Source organism: Erpetoichthys calabaricus, chromosome 3, assembly GCF_900747795.2.
Source record: "Erpetoichthys calabaricus chromosome 3, fErpCal1.3, whole genome shotgun sequence".
In the NCBI taxonomy this organism is placed as follows: Eukaryota; Metazoa; Chordata; class Cladistia; order Polypteriformes; family Polypteridae; genus Erpetoichthys; species Erpetoichthys calabaricus.
The window spans coordinates 122,687,238-122,712,304 of NC_041396.2; the positions used below are offsets into that span (position 1 = coordinate 122,687,238).

Sequence of the window (25,067 nt, forward strand, 5' to 3'; positions counted from 1 at the left end):
GAACAGGAGTAGAGTGAGTACTCGACAAAGTGGGGGTAGGTCTTCGGCTATCAAGTGGGGCACTTACAGCTGAAACCTCATGTGCTGATTCCTGAGGGGATGAAGAGGTTAGAGCTTCCTGAATTAAAACTGCCGCTTCACGTAGCAACTCTGGGCAACTTTTTGTAGCAGTCATATTCGCCATGGACACTCACAAGCACAACTTTAAGCATGCGCTTTGGTACCTTGAGAATCATATGGCTCATAGTTCGATTACTCTAGGCTGAAGGTAACACTCAACAAATCAATAACTAGAGGGTGTGTTAGAGCCCACCCTCTCAACTTTGACGAGTGAAAGTGACAGTTTTATTTCAAGTCGTATTTCATGATGGTTTGGAGGAATGTTACGGACAAAATGAAATAAATAAATAAGCAACAAAAAACATATTTCGTGACACATTTATTTATTTATGCTCTCATTTCATGGCACATTTATTTATTAAGGCTTCATTTCATGATACATTTATTTATTTATGCTCACATTTCACAGAACTTTAATTTATTTGCGCATTTATTTATTTATTTATTTAATTTTGTCCAAAATAGTCCTCCATACACAAGATATACAAATACAATCCACCTAAAGCAGGCAAAAGAGTGGTTGAGAATGCAACAATGCATTATTACTGTTCCTGGTTCTCATGTGCTGTTCCAGTGACCAGTAATAAATTGCAAGCCATAAACTGTACACTGAGTATGCTGCTTGTCTGTCCTGTGTAGATGCCAACAAGCTCACCAGATGAGCCATCAGCCGATGTACTGCAATATGTATTACGTATATCCCAGACCCTGACTGAATTGTCCATGGAGGCTGAAGCAATTAGGCTGCTGTCTGGACTAAAGGACAGGCTTATTACACTATCTGTGTGTCCCCTCATGTCTTTGAAAAGTGTACCTGACGCCAGGTCCCAAAGTTTTAGCCTCTGATCTTCCCCAGCAGATGCCAGGTACTTTCCATTTGGAGAAAAAGCTAATGACAAAACAGGACCATGATGCCCTGTGAACAGTCTTACTGTGTTGCCTTGTTGGGTGCTCCACAGACGAACAGTTTTGTCAGCTGACCCAGTGGCAATGTAGTTAGAGTTGGGATGGAACTTAATGCAGTCTACATCAACCAAATGACCTGCATATATCCGCAAAGGGTAGGTTCTGCTGAACGTCCACAGTCTCGCACTCCTGTCTTGTGAGGCACTGGCAAAATAAAGGCTACAGGGACTAATGTCAATATCCCATACTGGATATGCATGTCCCTGATATAAAGCTGTGTTAGTAAAAGTGTTCAGGTTCCAATACCGGATTGAGCTGTCTTCAGAGCAGGAGATGAGTCCAGAGCTGTCTGTGAGGAATGTAGTGCTGTACACTGGTCCACAGTGGCCCCTGAGAATTTTCATTTCACTCCCTGTGCCGTCTTCATCATCACACTGCACAGAACAAGAAAATTAAATGGCATTAATTACTTTTACATTACAGAGATAGCAACTGGGTACATACTTTTTAATTAAAAAGAAAAATTTTCATTCAACTAGCTATAAAATCATTTACAGGGATAAATTAAGTTCCATGACAACACACATAAACTGGTTAATTTCTATACTAAATAAAAACTGTACCAGGAAATGTAATACATGTAATGGGGAAAACAGTAAATTAATTAACTACAAAAGGCTATAAAAAAGTGTTAAAAAACAGGATGGGAAATGCTGACCTACTGAAAGCAAACTCTAAAAAGGATCTAAAGTCGTCGTTTATTTTTGATGTAGTGGTCTACGTTGATCCAACATCCTCATCCTTCTCTGTTAAATAAAAAATTTTCACAAAAAAATCTAAAGGAAATAAATATGCCAAAATGAGAAGCAATTATATCATTATCCTTCAGAAACTGCACAGAAGCAAAGAAAAAAAAAAAGTTTACAGTATATTCAAAATTATACATATTATGAGCACAGTCTATAATATGCAAAGTACGTTCCCAGATTAGTGGGCATGCCCTACAGGCTGAGAAAATGAAACTTCTTCAGTATTTGGCAGAGCTGATCTAGCCCAACTGAGTTATGAATAGGTAAACAGCAGTTTAAAGAAAAGAAGATTAAGTGTATTTGTAGACAGCGCAGTTTGGCAGCTATACAGACTTCACCTGAACTACAAGAAAATGCTTTATGAAAATGTGGGTATGCAAAGAAAGTAATTTAATGTTCTTTTTTGTATTATGATCCACAATGAAGCTGAATTTTTCCAATTACTAAGACAGAGTCTGGGTCGATTTTCTTATGTATGCTACTAGCATTAATATCCAATAATGTTCCAAATACACCTTGATGCAGCCTGTGGAACAGAACAGGACTGGAAGTTAGAGACGTATAATTACCATCACAGTCATTTTCACAGCGGAGTTCAATCAACTTGTTAAGTGTGTTGCTCACATATCTTCTTTGTGTATCAGTGGTTCATAAACAACTGACTGTGAATCTGTAAAGTCCAAGAAAGTTTAAAAGGGCATTTCTCTGAAAGTTAAAATGTAAAAGTGATACAAAGTAGGTAAACATCTTTAATAAACAGTAATTAATGAAGGAAAAATTGCTTATCAGGGTTTATTTTGACTAATAATATTAATTGTGACATTAATCATGTAATTTTTCAGTTTAAATTAATGTTAGTTATGTGTTTGTGTTACAGAAATTATTAAATAAAAAATAGGTTTTTTGTAACGGATTCAATTCTAAAAGTAGTGAACATGTGCAAGATCAAGCTGGAACAGACTTTTCCCACCAATGGTTACTCCTATGTCTGTAATGCTCTGCAAATGATTACAGGTTACAAAAAACATCCTTGTGCAACAGACTAACTACTCTCTACCTGCCGAAGATCAGTTTCTACTGCAGGTTTAAGAAGCACCCCTCCACCACTAAGGATCCAGCTTTTGGCCCTGAATCATCAGACTTCTCTTTCTTGTAGTCCAGTTTCTCCTGCCCCTTCACATTTCTAAACATGAAGTCCTCTTGTTCCACTAGAGACAGAAAGGTTGTAAACCTCCTGGCCTCATTCAACAGTAAGACTTTATGATAAACAGTTAGAACTTGTTTACAGACATTTTTCAACCATGCTTCAGCTTAACACTTGCCAGTTTCACAGAAATCATAATCATCCCTTTGCCAAAGAAACCAAAGATTTACAGTCCTATCGATTACAGACCAGTTACATTAACCTCTCTGGTAATGAACACATTTTTATGTTTAACTCTTCAAGATCTCAAGTCTATCACAAATTCTCTTTGTTTATTAACTTTATTCAGAAGTGTTTATTTACAATTCCAACAGGTCCATTGACAATGCATTAAACATGGTTCTCCGTTGCATTTTGCAGCATTTAAACTCGCCAGGCGTACATGTTTGGTCCTTATCTGAGACTTTAGTTCAGCATTTAATACAACCACATAGCGGAATGCGGTACACTGGTACAAACGAGAGACTGGTAGAATTTGACAACCAGGAGAAATTTTCGTATATCTTTTTTACCAAGGTTTTGCATACTGTATCAGGAAGCCGCTTTTCAGGAGTGGGCAGTACTTACCATATGACACAACAATAATGAGGCAGCTTTAGATTAACCATTAATGAAAATAAGCACACGCTTCGGGCACCATCTGGGCAGCACAGAGTTTTTTAAAAAAGTAGGTGAAAACTGAGAATAAAAAAGTTAAGGAGGCATCAATAAGCATTATTTTACATTTTTCAATCCATGTATGTTGAAATGCCATATATATTCAAGGATTGAAATGGGGATGCACAATTACTTATAAACTAATCAGGAAAACTGGTGATTGCTACATTCCATTTAGCATTCTCAACAAACTGCTTCAAACAATAAATGGCTGTTTTAATCAATCAATCAATCTCAGACAAATTCAGTAAGTATGAACACTTTGGCAAATATGAAGGACTTGGATCATATGACTATGCAGGGGAGTATCCTGAACAAAATTTTAGGACACCTCACTAATATCTTTTAAAAAGTGTGAAATTATTTCTCGTGTTCGAAGCAGTGCTGAACCTAGATCACATGGCAAGTTTTAGAGATTAGAATATCAAATTAAAGAGAATAGTTTACAGCATGGAATTTGGCTTCCAATACCAATGATGTTAATAAAAAATATACCATGCAAATAGTTGGAGCATTGTACACAAACATCTATGAACTATTTACAATTCAACCACATAGCTCATGAAAGCTAAGCAAGCAGAAGCAAGCCCCAACAACATTAAATCTGCAACACTGGTAATAGTTAATTGCTCATTTACGCTAACACATGTCTATATCGAGCAGGCTATCGAAGGCAAATTCAAATAACGGAAGTCATTTTGATTTACTGATTAAAAGATAATGCTCCGAATAAAACTGTGCACAATTGTTTTTAAAAATGATCAACATCCAGTGTACAAGATGCACCTTTCACTCCTGCAATTACTTTTTTAATATGTGTTGCCTTTACATTTTTTCCAAATGGACAGAAAATGAAATATATATGAAACAGGTAGAGCTTTATGCAATTGTAGTTGATTTATGATTAAGCAGAACTATGGAAACAATGCCAGATTTTGACAGTTCATTATATTGATGAGGGATTTACTCAGGAAAATGGATGCTTGCAAACAGCATACTTTCCTTATCAAAAGCAGCAAAATTCCATAATTACAAATAACAAGGCGAGCATAGTGCTATCAGTGAATGCACCAAACTCCACAACTTTTGTTATATAGGCTGTGCTTAGCAATGGTGGAGTATTCTATGACATTTATGTAAAACCTAAACACTGTGCATAGATTTGTCTAAGCTGTTGCAATATTGTCATGTTACATAGGGGAGTCACTGCCTTATAACGTGCAAATACAGTGTAAGCATTTAGGAAACATTTTTATTTATTTATTTAGACAGTAATGTGTTTGATTTGATGGTGCTGTACGTGCATTCTAGCACATTATACAACTGACACAATGGCAGCGGTATGTAACCTGTAAACACTTCTTGAGCTTGCTATGCATTGGTATTATTATATTCATTGCCTTTATATCTGCATCAGGTTATGTTTACATTCACTTCTTAATCTTAAATTACTGTCATTTAAGATTTTATTCTCTGCTTTGATTGATTTTACAAACAAATGCAGCTTTTGTTTTCTTAATACAGCAGGACCCAATTATCATCCTGATATTAAACATTTTCCCACATTTTATTTACATTTTTGAATGCCGAGTGGTTTTAATGACTTGTTTACAGCAGTAACTTTTTAAAAAAAAAAAAAAAATATTGTATTGTTAAAAAAAAAAAAAAAAAAAAAAAAAAAAAAAATGTATTGAATTAAAGTTCTATTAACAGAAAATAATCACAATTACAATATCTAAGGCAATAACCGTAAATCATTAATTTTATGGTAATCGTGTGCCCCATGTTAAAAAGCAATGGTAGATGTTTTGTTTTATACAAATAATATTTCTTAATTAGAATATCTTTTAAAAACAAATGGCCACAAACATTGATTTCTGTAGGAAGAAAATATGCTTTGGAGATCGCTTAATTTCAGTAATGTGACAAATATGAAAACTTTTTAGTAGGTTGGATCGTAGGGCTTATTTTCATAACCTCTTCTGGATGTAGTATTCAGTCAAGACAGATGTACATTTTCTTTGGTTTATCTTCGTATAATTGTTCTTCATGTTTGAAAATATATTTTGAAGGGTAATATTTTAGTCTAGTCTTGCTTGATTTTGTTCAATGGGGATCCAAAAGAATTGGGAAGAATAGCATAGAATATTTGAATATTTGTACAGTATAAATATTTTCAAATATTCAGTTTCTTAAAAGGCATGTGCAATATAGGTTTATTTTTATTATTTTGCACAATAAAGACTCTTTGGAATTACTTCAGTTAATTAAAATGGTCCCTATGAAAAGAAACCACACTAGAAATACACATTGTTAACCTATGAAATTGGCCCAACGATTTCTACGGCACATTTTCATATACAAAAAACAAAAACAAATTAAATTAGGTAAGAACAACAATGATTGCGCTGCTGCCTCGCAGCTAGGAGACCCAGGTTCGCTTCCCGGGTCCTCCCTGTGGGGAGTTTGCATGTTCTGCCAGTGTCTGCGTGGGTTTCCTCCGGGTACTCCGGTTTCCTCCCTCAGTCCAAAGACATGCAGGTTAGGTGCATTGGCAATTGTAAATTGTCCCTAGTGTGTGCTTGGTGTGTGGGTATGTGTGTGTGTGCCTTGCAGTGGGCTGGCGCCCTGCCCAGTGTTTGTTTCCTGCCTTGCGCCCTGTGTTGGCTGGGATTGGCTCCAGCAGACCTCCATGACCCTGTAGTTAGGGTATACCGGGTTGGATAATGGATGGATTGATAGATAATGGATGGATGGACAACAATGAATAAGTATAAAAAATATGAGCTTATATAAAGTGGATATCTATCTATCTATATAACTAATAGAAAAGTAGAGAGTCTATCTATATATATATATATATATATATATATATATATATATATATGAGCAAAAACAAAATCTGCACAAGTTCCAAGGCCAAAAGACCATCCAGCTCCCACTAGGCATAACGAACATCAAGGTCCTTTAGCAACTAAGATGGATTTAGTCTGAAAAGCATACGCACATGATTATACTATAACCGTTATAATTATGAATTATATCCAGAATAAAATTTTTGGCCATATGTCTTACCCTTACAATAATACTAGAGCTTCTCCATGAACTTCGACTATGCCATATCTCTGACGCTCTGACTTTCACAGAGTCAGACAGTATAGCTGGGTTCCCTTAAGGGTGTGTTTTGTGTTCTCTCTTTTTCTATGTCTACACCAATGACAGCACACCCTAGTGACCAATCTATAAAGCTCCTTAGGTTTGCTGATGGCACTATCCTGATTGGCCTGATCAAGGACAGTGATGAGGTGGTTGTAGATTTTAGGAGACAACTTCCCATTGCTTTCACCCCAGTTATAAACAGTCTCACTGTGGTATCATTTAAATTTCTTTGCACCACTGTGAAACATTGTCTATAAAATTGGATATAAACACAATTTCTCTTATCAAAAAAGCTCAGCAGCTTATTTTTTCTCCACCAAAGTACACCAAATTAAAAAGTTAACCTGTCCCAATCAGTGTTGGCTCCTTTTTATAGAACAGTCAATTGAAAACAACTTTATTTTCTCCATAATTTTAATTACAGAGGGACTTTGACAGCATACAAGCTTGGGAAGATTTGTGGCAGATGAAATTTAATGTAAATAATTGTAAAAAGTATTACACGTAGGAAGTAACAATGTTAGGCTTGAATACAGAATGCGAGGTCTCAAAATCAAAATTACACCTTATGAGTGTAGGATTTTGTCATCTGCCAGACAGAATAGGACTATTTGTAAGAAGCAGGTTAAGTTTGCAGATGATAGCAAGCTAGGTGGATTGGCAGATAATCTAGAATCTGAAAAACTACACAGGGACTTGGACAGCATACAGATTTTTGGAGATTAAATTTAATGTAAGTAAATGTTAACTAATACACAGGAAATAAAAAAAAGTTAAGTTTGAAGACACTATGGGATGTCTGAAAATAGAAAGTACACCTTATGAGAAGGATTTAGAAGTCATAGTGGACTCAACACTATCAACTGCCAGCTTTATAATGCACTGGTTAGGCCTCACCTAGAGTACTGTGTACAATTTTGGTCTCAATGCTACAAAAAGCATGTAGCACCACTAGAAAAAGTTCAGAGAACAGCGACTAGGTTGATTCCAGGGCTACAGGGAATAAATTATGAGGACAGATTAAAAGAGCAGAGTCTTTTCAGTTTAAGCAAAAGAATATTATGAGACATGATTGAAATGTTCAAAATTATGAACTGAATTAGTACAGTGGATTAAGATTCTTACTTTAAAATTAGTTCATCAAGAACAAAGGGACACAGTTGGAAACCTGTTAAGTGTAAACTTCACACAAACAGAAAGTTTTTCTTTACACAGAGAACAACAGATACATGGAATAAGCTACCAAGTAGGGTGGTAGACAGTAGAACTTTAGGGACTTTCAAAACTAGACTTGATGTTATTTTTTTGGAAGAATTAAGTGGATAGTAGTGCTGAGCTTTTTTGGGCTGAATGACCTGTTCTAGTCTAGATTATTCTAGTGTTCTAATACAGCTGTTATGAACCTTGCCCTACTCAGGAGCCACACTGACAAAAAATATTTTTACAACAGCTGCAATCCAAAAACATTTCTTTTCCTTTTCAGCCCGTAGCTGTCCATCCTTCTTAAAGTCGATACTGAACTTTGGGTATTTAGCTTTGTGATGGTGCTGCAAATTGAACCTAAAGAAAATATTTCTTCAGCTGTGTACTTGCTATTTTTAGTTTGAAGTACAAGTTCATTTACTTGTCGTTTTTGGCTTCTTTTCTGTATCGATTAAAAGTGAGAAGGTAACAGAAGGCAAATGCTTATCTGTGAATTGCACACATCTTTAAAATTGTTGCACCCTTGGTAAGTGGAGTGAGGTATGCAAATTTGATTACATGCTGTTTTATTTATTCTTTTTCTCTGTAAAATGTTAAAAATGTTTATATGTTGATTTCTCTAGTTTTCATGGTGCTTGTGACAGTGTAACTTTAATAAACAGATAAAATGTTTTGGAAGTAAATACAGATAAAGCACCAGCCTGGGATTCTGTGTCTTGATTTAACAAAACCAGGGACTGCTACAAATGCTACATTTCCCTAATGTTCATGCTAGTTTTCCTAGCATGAAACTGGATGTACATTGTGATTGTTGTTCAGGCAGTTGGGGGTGTAATGGATAGATTAGCTCATCCAAAACAAAACTGTCCATAAAATACAATGTTGTGAATGAGTCATAAATTGTGATGTCAATTGGATTTACTTTTTTATATCCATAGATGTAACATCAAGGCTATATCCAAAGTACTATGTTTTCACTTTAAAAAAAAAAAAAACAACAGCAGTTTTAAACAAAAACAATCACTGTCATCACTAGAGTTTTCACAGGTTAAAAAAAAAAAAAAAAAAGTATCACTAACTACATTAAAACAATCAAAAATGCATATGATGTAGTTGCCTAAACCGTATATGTGTGCATTGACGGAAAAAATCCTTGAAGGGATGGTGTAGTGAAAAATTCACCGTGTAAATCAGATTTCCTTGTGCTGTATGTACTTTTCAAAACTATTAGATCATTCCGGATCACTGCAAATTGCAAACAGCAAATTGCCTCCTTGTCATGTTAATACACTGAACACAGATGATAGTAACAGTCATCAGAACTGTTGAAAGTAGTCTCTTCATTAAATAAAAACATCAAAAAAAAAATGGCAAGGGAATTGACTATAAACAAACAGTCAAACAGCAATCAGAGTGCATTTTCTATTAAACACCATTTGTAAAACAGTGAAAATAAATTAAAAATAAATATTGTGTCTATATCCTCCGTTTACTGCATTGTGCTTTCATGTTTTTGTCATGTATTCTTGTGAGTTCAGCTGTATTGAACACCTGTCCACTTCCTTAAGCTCCTGGTTGTTAATTTTGTTGTGGAAAGTGACCCTTCTTAGTAAACAGATCAAGTAATAAACATTGATAACTGGATGTCACCCAAGTTATTTACAATCTGGTTTTCTGGGGGCTCTGAATTTTTCATTCCAACTGTAGCACTTCTCACCATGAGAATTATTGCAAAACTGCAGCAAACAGTAAAATTACTTGCCTTTTGTGTATATGTAGCATTAAAACTGTGCACACCATGATTTAGCTGCATACACTAAGCAACACAACAATCATCATGGAAAGCAGCTCTTCTATGCCTGCTATGTTGGAATATGGTTTTCTTCTATAAAGGGTGACCAGCCCATTCAGTGTACGGCCACAAAAACCACAGAGCAATTACAGTCTGCATTTTGAAAAAATGTGTTTCTACTTGTCCACACTGAAACGAGAGCTAGCATTTTTAGAAGTATAATGCTCTGGAAAGCATTTTCAGAAGTCTGTTTTCGGACGTTGAAAATGCCTTGGGATAAACAGTTTAGAGCATTTGGGCATAATTGCCTTTTTCTTTTTGAGATTTAGTTAACACATGCTGGCTCTGAAGGGAACAAACTTAACCATGACATAGTTCGCCACTTTAATGTTCAATTATTACTCATTTGCTGAATTTAAAAGGCTAAAAAGCAAAACACTGAATGAGACATGTGCCTAGAAACTTTGTTTGACTGGTTAGTGTATTTTAACATCATTGGCTAACTACAACTTAAAATAAGCCCAGGTTAAGACAGTTTCATAGTACTTGTTTCACTCTGCTCCTACTAAGTCGTCTTGGAAATTGGTCTGGTTCTCAGCAGCTATGAGTTCCTCTAAATAACCAATTATGAATTTTGTAAAACAAAGACAGTGATAGGGAAAAAGGTATGGTGTATTACTGTAATATTTTTAGCACAAAAAAGTTACACTGAAAACATTTTTTTCCATTTTAAGGTTATGCTTTTTTATCTATTTTCTTACTTTCACAATAAAATATTTCTAACATAAGTTAAAAGTTGTACTGGGTTATTTTTTCCTTTAATCGAAAAGTGGATTTATACTTTGTGCAAATATGTACTGGCAGGCAAGAACTTTAGCACAGCTATAGAAATTCCACCCTAAAAAGGCAGTGACCACATTCTGGTTAATTGATAGATATATATATATATATATATAAAATAAATATACAGTAATCCCTCGCTATATCGCGCTTCGCCTTTCACGGCTTCACTCCATCGCAGATTTTATATGTAAGCATATTTAAATATATATCGCGGATTTTTCACTGCTTCGCGGGTTTCTGAGGACAATGGATCTTTTAATTTCTGGTACATGCTTCCTCAGTTGGCTTGCCCAGTTGATTTCATACAAGGGACGCTATTGGCAGATGGCTGAGAAGCTACCCAACTTACTTTTCTTTATCTCTCTCTTGCGCTGACTATCTGTGATCCTGACGTAGGGGGTGTGAGCAGGGGGGCTGTTCGCACACCTAGACGATACGGACGCTCGTCTAAAAATGCTTAAAGATTATCTTCACGTTGCTACCTTCTGTGTGCAGCTTTTAAGTATGCTGCACGGTGCTTCGCATACTTAAAAGCTCAAAGGGCACGTATTGATTTTTTTTATCTGTCTCTCTCTCTCTCTCTTTCTCTCTCTCTCTGTGCTCCTGACGGAGGGGGTGTGAGCTGCCGCCTTCAACAGCTTTGTGCCGTGGTGCTTCGCATACTTAAAAACAAACAGCCCTATTGATTTCTTTGCTCCTTTGAAGAGGAAGATATGTTTGCATTCTTTTAATTGTGAGACTGAACTGTCATCTCTGTCTTGTCATGGAGCACAGTTTAAACTTTTGAAAAAGAGACAAATGTTTGTTTGCAGTGTTTGAATAACGTTCCTGTCTCTCTACAACCTCCTGTGTTTCTGCGCAAATCTGTGACCCAAGCATGACAATATAAAAATAACCATATAAACATATGGTTTCTACTTCGCGGATTTTCTTATTTCGCGGGTGGCTCAGGAACGCAACCCCCGCGATGGAGGAGGGATTACTGTATATATATAATATATTATAAATATATATATATATATATATATATATATAGAATAATATAATATATATATATTATATATATATATAAAATATATATATATAGAATAATATAATATATATATATTATATATATATATAAAATATATATATATAGAATAATATAATATATATATATTTGATTCTTTTTGGTTTTCACAGTGTTGCAGGTTAGAAAAGAGCTTTACATAAAACGTGCCATTCACTAACACTGTCAAATAAACATAATATAATCATATATTACTAACACATTTATAAAAATGTACATGTTTTAATACAGTATGTTTTCCAGTTTGAATATTCAAAACTGAACTGAAATTTTCTATTGTGAGAGAGTTTAATGTTTGTCTTGGTACAAGTGGGAGTCTGGGAGCTACGCAAATTTACATCTTCTAGTAGACTATAATAAGTCTAATAAATAAGTACTCATTCTTTCAGCCATCGTAGTATCTGCAAATCAAATTAGCAAAGGATTTAAAAGCCAAAAAATATAAAATTAAAAATAATTACATAAATATTTCATATTAATTAATTTCATTAATGAACACATCTCTCAAGAGATTACACTTACACACACACACACACACACACACACACACACACACACAACCATGTACACGGATTCATTTATCCATTCATTAATCCCCAAAACATGTCTTTCTTCACATAATCATTAGACGAGAGAACAGAATAACAATTTTGTTGTCAGTGAAGTTTATTATTCATATTTAAGTCAACATGGGCTATATTATTACCTTTATAAGCATTAACCTCCTTAGCATTACATTTTTTCTCAAAAAACATGTAAAAAGCATGGAATTTTTGGGCCTGAAAAATTACATTTTTATTAAATCTCTTCTACTGTAAAAAATGCAAAGCACTAGAATTACAAAGTGAGTATTGTAAAAAGTATGATACAAATAATAATGATCAATAATAATATTAACAATAATATGAACAGCATACTGCACATGTGAGAGTGACGTAAGCGTCACTTTCAGATTCACCAGAATCATTTTCTTTTTCACTGTCCATTTCAATTTCACTGCCGGAAGACAGATTCACCTTGGTGTTTCTTAGACGCCATTATGAGACTAGGAAAAGACGTGCCTACACCGTCGTCTGGGTAACGCTCAGGCCTGTTGCATACGCAAGACATGCCTATACTGCTGCCCAAGAAACACTTGGCACTAGCACCGTGGGCACTTTTACACCCCGAATAATCATTGTGTCTTGCATAAGATGCGTTTATGCCAGAGTGACACTCGGGACTAACACTTTTAGCACTTTTTTTTATATAAAACAGCCCAAGTGATGCTTGGGTGTAATGCTAAGGACATTAATTTAACAATTAGACACTGTTACATACATACATACATCCAAGTTGTAATGAACTACATTGAATGTGTTTTGTATGTGCCAGTATTCTCCGGAAGCTTGTTTGAATACACACAGCAAGCCAATTAGAGAAACATTCACCATGAATCTTGCTTGCAAGAGGCCACCATAGTTTTACCTGCACAACTGGAAAAACTGAAACACTGTGCAGCAGATAAAAAAAGTTAGTGTTTATTTTTTGGATGAGATGAAGGATCGGAGCCAAGGTGAAGAGTAAGTTGCACAACTAAATGCTGCACTGGGCACGTCATAAGGTTCTGTGCCTGAGAATTTAGTAGAGCTCTCTGGGCAAGTTAATGAATAATATTTGTTTATAGTTACAGTATGTTTACCTGGCTGAACTTTGGCAGGTAAGAACTGATGGGCCTTGCAAATTACAAAATTTGGGGATCAGTTTAATCTAAACTGGCAGATACTGAGTGGTAATTTCTTGTAGATTACTCTCCATTCAATTAAGGACAGCTACCAAATATGGACATTTGATCGTTTGATGAGTGCTTTTTATGCTGTCACACACATGTGATTGGGAAACATCTGAAAGGCCTTAAGAATAATACTACCACGCCAGACCAGGGTGTAGAGAGCTGCACTAACTCTCTTTCTCAATCTTCTGCAGACCATCCACGGGAAAACTTGCTAGGTCCCGGCGCCAGTGATGTCACTTTCCAGTTCCCTCACCAGCGATGACGTCACTTCCTGTTCCAGCGCCAGTGATGAAGTCACTTCCAGGATAAAAGGCATCACTTCAGTTTCTGGCGCCAGTGATGACATCAGGTCCAGGTCCCAATGACATCACATCCAGTCCCGGGCTTTAAAGCCCCCATCTTTTCCTGTTATATTCAGTTCTGTTGTGGACTCGAACCTGTGATCATCTCAATCAATTTAAAACCCATTTGCAGCCAAGGCACAATATACGGGTGGCTGCCCCAAACTTTTTTATGTCTGTGGTCTACTTTTGTGACAACATGTAACATACAGTATTTGTGTTTATAGATATTTATTGATGTAAGTCTAGGTCTATTTGTTTTTCGATACCCTTTTTTAAACTCTAAACATCATTACTGCTACTGTTTTTAGATTATCATTTAGGCGAATGGGGCAGTGCATGAATTATGGTACATGGGTTAAGCACAATGGGGATTTCAGTAATTTTGGTGAAAACGTTGCAAAGGTTCTTTTGAGACTCACAAATGAAAGTCAAAAATAAAAAGGTAGAAAGAACTGAGAAGTCTTTAGTGTGAGATGAATATCAAATTAGACAAGAGCCTTCTGAATAAATCTATGGAGGGTATTCCAGAGAGAAGCAGCCACAAGGCCAAATGAGTACCTTCCAAACATTATGTGATACATCCATATATTCTAATGTATGTTCTTTCTGACTTTGGATTATATTTCATCTTTATTGACCATACTTCTCTCTGTCTCTCTCTTATAGCATATTGTTGTTTCTCCTAAGCCTTTCAAGAGTGCTGATTAATGCCAAAGAGACACCTTCAAAAGTCCGAATGGGGTTATGTATCAATTCTCGAACAGTTTTATTTAGTATAAAAGCAGTAAAAAAAAATACCTGTGTTAAACAAAAACCAACATAATCAGTGCCATTATATTAAAGTTAATTCTCTATCTTACATAATTCTAGGGTAAAATGTAGCAGCTAAAAGGTATGTATGTAACAGAGTAATGTTCACAGCAGAACTCTTGATAGCAACATCCTCAGTCTGTTGTAAATGGAGCCCTTCGATAATATCCAGAAGAGAAAGCTTGGGAACATGCAAAGCAAGAGATGTAAGAAAAGGGAGTCCAGATAAAGAGTTAGTTTGAGCTTAAGCAGAATACAGGACTTCTAAGAACGATTAATGCTACAAATATTAATGAAATCAAATTGACCCAGCAAATACTGTGGACATTTTACAGGACCACTGAAAACAAAAACACAAACTGTAATGATACTAGACTTTAAAAAAGAATACAGTATATATTGACAGTACCATGGTAAAGCAGAATCCACAAGAAAGGCAAACTTGGAAAAAATTCATTTTCAATGACAACCTGATCGACAAACCTTGTCACCACAATAAGAGACCAGAAGAAGAGACTAGCATGTCAGAGTAATTTAAGAGAGGAGGAGGAGCCGGAATCTGAAACAAACTTCCTACTAGCCTGCTCCAAGCACCTAGAAATCATGTTTAAATACTTCACCATATCTACAGCTCATTGTACCTATGGAGCTGAATCATGAATTAGACAAAGTGAATTTTACATAAACTGATGATAAAACAAAGATGGACGTCCTCTCTCTATTCCTGTCTCTCACACTCACAGACACCATCATGATACTGTATTTAACAACTGAAAATATTTACCTGAGGTTGAGGTATAAAAAATTAATATAGTACATACCCATACAATTACAATATTTTACTAGACCCACACTAAATTTAAAAAATATATAATTAATAAAGCTGATTTAAAAGGAGAAAAAAAAAAAAAACCACAATGCATGCAGCTTTTGATTTTTACCTCATCTTCAAGAATGTCACAGGCTAAATGAATTCTGGAGACATCCACTTGATGGGGTTCAGCCTTGAGCTTTCTTGCCTGTAAACTCCATAATTTGACACATGAGCTATCAAAGCCAGCTGCAAGTAGTTTACTGTTGGCCGAAACCTCAGCAGTGTTGAGCAGTTGGTCAGTATTATGGAATGCATAAAAACAGATCGTTGTGAGGGATGGCGGACCATCCTTTACACGTTTAATGCACTCTTGCAATGAATCAAGGGCAGCCTCATTCTGTAGAATGCTTGCAGTCATATTGCCCGTGTCTATATTGCTGCTGCTTTCTGTCCTTGAGGACCCTATTGCACCAACAGTGCTGCAGCCATATAGTTGATAATCAATTCTTTGAGAAGCTGTCACCTCTAGCTGTATGCAAGAAGCTAGAATTTTGCAAAGGGCAATATTATTGTCACTCTGGAGGTAGCGAAGAAGATAATTGTAGGCTTTATCTGAGAGATGAATGGTATATTTGTTATCCAGAAAAGCACGAAGTTTAGGGTTAGCTGAAATATCCTGGACTGTTAATGTTGTTCTTAGCTGGTCAACGATGTCTTTCTGATCTGCATCACTTAGAAACATTCCATGATATCGGCTATAAAAGCTGTCTACAGCACTTTTAAGGCCACAGTGGACCATATCCAGATGGAGATAGACAAACATAGGATAAAGCACGGACATCACTTCTTGACTCCACTGTATGTCTGCATCTGTAAAAGAAGATTGATGCTATTAGCATAGTTATAATAATTGAAAACTTAAAATATTTCAATCTGCACTCTATTAAGATATTTTTCTTAGTTCTTGCATAATCTTAATTAGAAACTTGTGCATCTCATTGGCGTTTTTTTTTTTTTTTTTGATCCTTCTTCTCCAGGCTGGTGGTAGGGCTGTCCTCCTGGGATTAACAGCAATTTTTGCTACCATTTGGGAGACGGGCATCATACCAACTGACAGGAAAATGGGACTTGCCTGGAATATTGCAACTACAGAGGGAATAACACTGCTCTCGGTACTGGGTGAGGTCCTTGCTAGGGTCATCCTCAACAGGATCTGTGATTACTCCGAGTGGCTGAAGCAGTCTGGTTTTATGCCAAAGACATCAACCGCATCCTGGCACTGAGGGTTCTCATCAAGCGCAAACACCAATATCAGTAGAGTTTCTTTGCAGCCTGTTGATTTTTGTAAAGCGTTTGACTCAATTGATTGAGCTGTCCTGTGAGACACCCCGAGACTTTGCGGGATCCACCCGAAGCTGCTGGATGTCATGGCTGGACTATACATTGGTACTGTGAGTGCTGTGCAGAGTAGAAGCAGAATGTTTGCTTCAGCCCCCCCCAGTTGATTCTGGGGTTCTTCAGGGGTGTGTTCTCGTTCCTACCCTGTTCAATGCTTGCAATGGAGGATCTTATAGGACCTCTCAAGAGACCAAGTGAGTGGTCCGAGTGTCTGGGCTTGTGAGTGTCCTGGATAAAAACCACAGAAATAGTCATTTAATGACCTCTTGGGCATAGCCATCAGCAGTGTGTCTGTTTGCGGAGAGAGTGTCAACCGTGTTGAGAGGTTTACTTACCGCTGCAGCAACATTCATGTCTCTGGTGAGTCTTCCTATGAAGTCAGTAGATGGATTGAGAGAGCATGGGAAGTCTTGAGGTCGCTGGATAGGGGTGTATGGTGTTCCTTATATCTCTGTAAATGGATGAAGGTCCAAGTCTTTAGAGTCCTGGTGCTTCCCGTTTTGCTATGTGGTTGCGAGACATAGACGCTATCCAGTGACCCGAGATGAAGACTGGACTTCATCAGTACTGTGTCTCTTGAGAGAATCCATGGATACCGCTGGTTTGACCGAGTCAAATAAGAGGTTGATAATGGAGTCCCCAAATGAGGCACAGTACTTGCATTGTGCGGGAGCATCAATTACGGCAATACAACCATGTGGCCATGAGTCCCTGAGGGTGATCCAGCTCGCAGCATCCTCATTGTTGAGTACATAGATGGTCATTTCTGAAGAGAAGGACTGGACTGCACGTCTGCCTGGGGAGGAGCTGTTTTGTCATGTGATGGGAGCAGCAACGTGCTGACCAATGCATGCTCCCCAGTCTGACCTGACCTATACTCTTTAGCTTCCTAGTGAAAGTATATGGTGAGATGCTGGAAGGGAGACTCCATCCAGTATCTGAACCTTGGATTAGGACAAAGAACAATGCATATTTAGATTATGTCTTAACTGTGGAACAGCGGATCTAACTTTTGACTTTCCACAAATATTGGATGTTTCATAAGAGTTTTGCCAATCCATCTGCACTTTGTACACAAAAATTAAGATTTCAATATCCATATTAAAATGAACTATACACTCAAAATGCAGGCTAACATATCTGGGTGCAACAAATGAGTTTGTATTCTCTGTACTGTTTTTTTATTTATTATTATTACATATGAAATGCTTATGACTTATGCACAGCTGCTTAAAAGACAGGTGAAAACTGCAGCCAGAAATCACAACCCTTCACCAAAACAGGATGCAATCAAAAACAGTGAAATAGGGCAGAATTTGCACAGCCTCTTTGTATCTGTAATGCATGTAAGAAACACTGGGAAAAATCACTCATGACTGCTCAAACACATTAAACACAGTCATTACTTGTTACCTGATAGATGGGTATGCAAGACCCAACTTTATACTTCACAGTGCAGTATACCAGAGCTGAGTTCTATGGGTAGGAGCAGGCTGCTAAGGAATAACATTTAGTACTAAACTTGCTTTCTCTTTTTCTTACCCCTTTACTTCAAAAAGGTAATATAGGTGATTTTAATATTTATTTTCCATTACTCTTTACTGTTTCAGGTATTGTATGTCAAGTCAGCAGCCAAAAAACATGTAGGTGGCAAGTGCTGGCTAAGGTAGCTAAAATGGACATTGCTGACACTGAAATGGCTCTAGTTTTGATATTTAAAAATATTTTAGTAACAAAGGTAAAATTAGTAACATAGTATTTATTTTTCATTGGGTGTAATGAAATAAATGAAGCAGAAATCTCAGATTTAAGAGAGTGAGGTGAAACAGGCTCAGAAGCAGAATGATACTTTTAGGTTGTTGGAGGGGTTTTTGAAAACATGGTCTCAACACAACTTAGGATCTAAGAGCAGGAAGTCAAGTAGAATAATTTGCCCCAAAATGTGTCAGAAGTCTGCTCATTTTACTAATTACAAAACAAATAACCTTTCAAAAAATATGAATAGGCAGAAGAGATCCTAGAAGAGATAGGCAAAAAGGATCTGTAAATTACTGCAATACTCCACAGTGTATGCAGGATAACATGATGCAAAATTATGGTGAGGCAAACAAACAATAGTTCATTACATTCAATCATCAGCTTTATTGCCTTTTTTGAAAATTATTTTTATGAACACATTTAAATTACATTCAAACTGACATTCAAAGTGGATGGCAAAAATGTACGCCAAGGTATATTGGGGAAATTGGACCATTTAGTCACAGAATTTTCAGAGCAACAGTAAGCAAAACAACTGTGTTAACTCCACAGTTATTACAGGTTTGGTAAAATATATTGTGGGTGCATTATGGAAGTTTCTTAATACAACACACAAACATAAGTTTCAGCATAACAAATTACAAGATTTAAAATGTCTCTTTAATCAGGAATGCAATCAATCTTAAAAATCACAGTGTAGATGCCACATGGGCTGGACGGGCATCCTGACCAGAAGAGGGGATGGTTCCTTACCTTGGCGGGAGAATCCTAACAGGCATACAGACATCCTGGCCAGGGAAAAAAGAAGGGATCAGACCCAGAAGGAATCGTGAAAGAGCATGCACAGACAGCCCAATAAAAAGAAATGTCACACGGGGTTTACTCCCCCAGCACGCTGGATGGCAGCAACCCTGGATATCGGTGCCCAGTAAGAAGCCAGCAGGGCATGCCAGGAGATGTAGTCAACGAATGAGGTCAATTATCAAATTCCACTCCTTGCCCAAGATATTAATAGAGAGGTCTCTTTCCCAGCATTGCCAAAAGTTGGTCCAACTGTGAGCACTGTGACAATATTTGACACAATCTGGAAATACTTCCAATATTCCTTGTCTTACTATTTAAAATATTTCTGAGTTTTGAGCATTGGTGGCACATTAGGGGTTTGAGTATGAGCATTGGTGGCACATTAGGGGCAATGGGCAAATACCTATTTATATGGTTTCTAACTTGTAAATAGAAAAATAATTGTGTTGAAGAAATTCTATATATGCAACAGAGGTGATCAAAAGGTGCAAACATATCAGTGTTAAGATCTCTGAAGGCTGAAATGCCTAGTATCTTCCAAGAGTTAAATACCATATAGTTCAGAGATAATAAAAATAAATTTTATTTATATAGCACATTTCATATTACCTTTTCCTAAGAGTGTTACTTTTAAAAGTAACTTAAGTGCATTAATCATTATTTCTAAAAAAGTAACTGAAATACAATACTTAATTATTATAAAAATGTAATGTGTTACAAACATTGCACTACTCTTTCTTTTTTTGTACAAAGAACTGCACATTTCACTGGCTGACATTTGTTCTTGGGTTTAGGATTTAATAACTTTCATGAAACTGACCAGAAACACTGCCACATGTTATCATTTTCTTGTGTCATATAAATATTGTAGCAAGCCTAGGTCAGGACCTGAATGGGATACACCACTGGTGGCTGAGAGTTGTATGAGGGGGCAGAATACTTGGGAGAATCCAGCTATATAAAGCAGCCTCCTGAGCAGTGGAGGGGGCTGCAGATGTAGCATTATAGCAACCTGAGATTGCATCTCCCAGGCCAGTTGTTAAAGCACATTGGTTTCTTGCCTAACACCCTGTGCAGCTGCAATGATCACTGCCTCCATGTAACCCTAAAATTAAATTTACTTCGGCATATGTAGGATAAGATGCACCCTTAGACCTTTTGCTCAATAATTTTTGACTTGATATGCATGTATTGGTTGCAAGTACTGCATATCAAAAATGATACCAGACACCGCGTCATGCTTCCACTCACATGCACAGGATCTTCTCAGGTTTTGAATTTTGAGGAGAGGCTGATAATATGGGTGACACAATGATAAACAAAGGGCTGAATATGAAGCAGCAGGTCTTCAAAGTGCAAGACAGATATGCAAAAATAATTGAAGTGCGTCTTTTCAACATATACTGTATGTCATACTCATCCCAGTCTCTCTTATTCAGCCAGGTTTCTGCTACTGCGATAATATCATAGCTACACTCTGCTACATACAAGTCCAACTCACTTGTTTTAATTTTGATATTTCTAGTATTAAAGGCAAACTATTTTCAATGTGGTACTCATTTTACTTTTGCATTTAAAAACTGGGTTAGAATTTACATTACGAAGCATTCTTATTTTTGCATTACTGTTTGTTCCTTCATGTATAGTTCTAAACCAGGCCTGTCTGAACTCCCTGCCCACCAATACCCAAGTTTAAACAATCCTCAATTAACCTACTCATACACTGTCCAGCTCTGCAAGGACCTGAAAAGTTTGACATTTCCAATTCTGAGGTTGATGCACATGGACTGTGAGCACCCTTTACCTTGTGCCTTGTGACCGTGACCCACCTATCTCTAACCGTCTGATCTGGAATCTTTTTCCATGCCACATTAGGGGTGCACACTATCACTCTAAAGGACACCTGGGCCAGTTCCGTCATTTTCTAGTACAACACTGGCCAGAAAACTCCTCCTACACTTCAGTGACCCTGAGCTTGAGGTGCTGGCTCAGCTGGCATCTCCTGCAGATGAGGTCCTCATCAACTTAAATGGTAAAAAAAAAAAAAGATTAAAAGTTCTGCTACAGTTATTTTATACCTTCTGACTCCTTAAGCTCCTATAATATTTTCCCAATCGAACGCCTGCTGTTTGTCCTTCTATAACGTTAACATTACTTTTTTTTTTTGTCTGGTCTCCTAACTTTACACTCCTCTTAATCCTTACTTAAAAGCTGTCCACTCGCACCATTTCTATCCCCTTTGTATTAATGAACGCTTACGCTATCGCCTCTGAACTGCTCTACTTTCCTGACCGCTATGAATTGTTCAATCTAGAAAAAACTTGCTTACTGAATATCCACTGCTAGTTAATTTCTTTCTGTCTTGTCTGCTCCTATACCTGCTTGTGCCTGATTGGTGTCCAAGCACTAGTCACCTGCCTATGTACCACTGAGCTCTTCTCTTTACTCACTTTGAAGTCAGCCACTGCCTTTTTTTGCCTTTACGAAGAAATTGTTGTTTCTGTTACTTACTATGACACCAATTAAATTTACTTATTTACTGCTTACTGCTCTGCCTTGCCGACAGAAGTTTGAATACAAATAACAAGTATAAGTACCTTCTACTAATGCCTCCCATACCCATCCCCCCCCCCCCCCCCCCCCAAACTCAGCTGCTTTTGCTCCTGTGTGGGCAAAAAAAAAAAAAAAAGCTTTAAAAATTCTCATAAGGCTCCTTATCTGCAAACCAAAATGCAAAGTTTCTAGAAACAAAATGTGTTTTTTAATTAACTCTCACACCACAAAACACAAACTCTCAGCCGCTTCTCGTTTGTTTGCAAGGATGATAAACTCAGCACCTTAGTCTCCAATGAAACTGGGATGCTCAAACTGTATTACTATTGGGAGCACTTTCTCAATTCTTTTCAATATTACTTTGACCAATATCTTGACATCATTATTCAATAATGAGACTAGTCTGTAAGAACCACATTCCAAAGGGTCTTTATTTTTCTCAGGACAGACAGTGATCCTAGCTTACTGTGTGGGACACAATTAGTTTAATTTTTAACCTCTGCACATATTGCTAGAATCAATGAGGGGTTTAGCAGATATACATTTGTAAAATTCAGCTGGAAAAAATCCAGACCTTTAGCTTTATCAATTTGTAAAGAATTTATAGCATCCAGATTTTCAGTAAGTGCCAGTGGTTTGTCAAGTTCCTCTTCAAGCACTGTGCTAAGTTGTGGCAACTCGTATTAATCTAACCTTCTACTTTACATTACTCTGACATGTAGATATTTGCACTGTCTTTCAGAGTTACTGTACAATTTACAGCCTCAATGTGAAATATCACGGAGACCGTATTTTAGTGTGAAATGCATATTTATCATAGACTACTGTATCACACTGCATCATATCATATTATATGACATCCCATGATATTGACAAATATCAAACTGTTACCTTAAGAATCAAAATTTTATCATATTGTGATAAAACCTTACGTTTACTTCCCTTATATTTACTACTAGCAAAATACCCGCGCTTCGCAGCGGAGAAGTAGTGTGTTAAAGAGGTTATGTAAACATATATATGCATAAACATATATACATATATATACATATCTACATATACACAAATCTACATATACATATATATACATATACACATATACATATATATACATATACACATCCACATATACATATATACATACATACATACACACATATATATACATATATACATACATACATTCACACATATATCTACACTAATAAAAGGCAAAGCCCTCACTGACTGACTGACTGACTCATCACTAATTCTCCAACTTCCCGTGTAGGTAGAAGGCTGAAATTTGGCAGGCTCATTCCTTACAGCTTACTTACAAAAGTTAGGCGGGTTTCATTTCGAAATTCTACGCGTAATGGTCATAACTGGAACCTGTTTGACTGACTCACTCATCACTAATTCTCCAACTTCCTGTGTAGGTAGAAGGCTGAAATTTGGCAGGCTCATTCCTTACAGCTTACTTACAAAAGTTAGGCAGGTTTCATTTCGAAATTCTACGCGTAATGGTCATAACTGGAACCTGTTTTTTGTCCATATACTCTAATGGAGGAGGTGGAGTCACGTATCGCGTCATCACGCCTCCTACGTAATCACGTGAACTAAAAACAAGGAAGAGATTTACAACATGAGTCAAACGCAGGAACGAAGGTAAATGACGTTAATTTTTGAGTGTCTTTTAATACTGTGTAAGCATACATATTAACACATGTGCAATTAAACGTGTGCATTTACGGGGTGATTTCTCAGGCTTAAAAGCTCGCCTTTTATTAAAGAGGTAAATACAAACTGTTTTCATTCTGAAGGGCACAAACCACATTAGATTTCATGCTCAAGAGTAAACTCAGCACACAGCTTGGTCATATTACAACCGGTTCATTTTCCTCAGTTTAAAAAGGTTTACTTTTCTTCTTAATAAAATTTTTAAAGCAGTACTTCGCCGCTGCGAAGCGCGGGTATTTTGATATATATCAAAATATATCGCGTCATCACGCCTCCCACGTAAGCACGGGAACTGACCTGCTGCCGTTTGCAATGCCATATTCGCGAGATACAAGTTTAATGAGAAGACACTTTTAACTGCCGGGTCTTAGCTAACATTTAATAAACCCGTGGACATCGCAACATCACACAAGAGAGCGGCTCATGTGAAGTGACTGAACACAGCAGGAGTGATCACTTCGATGAATCAAACCTGTTCAAAAAACAAATAACACAATTGATAAGGTACGAACAGAATATGAAACCGATTATGGATTTGCGTACAGCCACTGAAACTTTGTGACGGCACGAGACTTCAGGTCACGTGTCTGCAAAACAACCTCATTGAGGCAACTATTTTTACTGGCGGTGGCTCAGGGGAGAGAGTTTTTATTCCTCGCATCCCCGTTATACCCTCTGATCTCCCATTTCAATTCAAACGCCTACAATTTCCACTAAGGCTCTGCTTCACAATGACAATTAATAAGTCTCAGGGACAGACCCTACAAAAGGTTGGCATTGATTTGAGGCAGGACTGCTTTTCACATGGCCAACTGTACGTTGCATGCTCAACAGTAAGCTACCACACAGCTTGGTCATATTACAAGCAGAGGGGCGAACTGACAACATGCTATACAAAGAGATCCTTAACAAATAATTATTGATAAATTTTCCTTCGGTTTAAAAAGGTTTACTTCTTAATAAAAATTTTAAAGCAGTACTTCGCCATTGCGAAGCGCGGGTATTTTGATATATATATGTAGATATGTGCCTGTGTGTGTATATATATATATATATATATATATATATATATATATATATATATGTATATGTAGATATATATAAATATACTGTATATATGTATATATATGTGTCTGTGTGTATATATGTATGTGTGTATATATATGTATGTGTATATGTTGACATATGTATATATATGTGGATGTGTATATGTATATATATATGACAGCAACACTCATAACAATGACAACACAATTACATATACAGTATATATATGTAGATATATATATATGTGTAAATGTATGTATGTATTTATGTATGTCTAAAGATAG

General features: G+C 36.7%; 1 protein-coding gene across 5 annotated transcripts in view; it reads right to left on the bottom strand.

The window, feature by feature from the left end:
- Positions 1-503: 503 nt before the first annotated feature.
- taf5l (TAF5-like RNA polymerase II, p300/CBP-associated factor (PCAF)-associated factor) overlaps positions 504-25,067 on the bottom strand; it is a 58,611-nt gene continuing 34,047 nt past the window's right edge. For 3 of the 5 annotated variants that reach the window (XM_028797332.2, XM_028797335.2, XM_028797333.2), the window contains 2 exons: positions 15,632-16,374; positions 505-1,460 (listed from right to left, as the gene is read on the bottom strand). In XM_028797332.2, the coding sequence (XP_028653165.2) occupies positions 663-1,460; positions 15,632-16,374 (1,541 nt within the window). In that variant the 3' untranslated portion in view covers positions 505-662. Of the gene's footprint in view, positions 1,461-15,631; positions 16,375-25,067 lie in introns of all 5 variants that reach the window. The other 2 variants (XM_051924268.1, XM_051924267.1) reach the window with 1 other exon arrangement.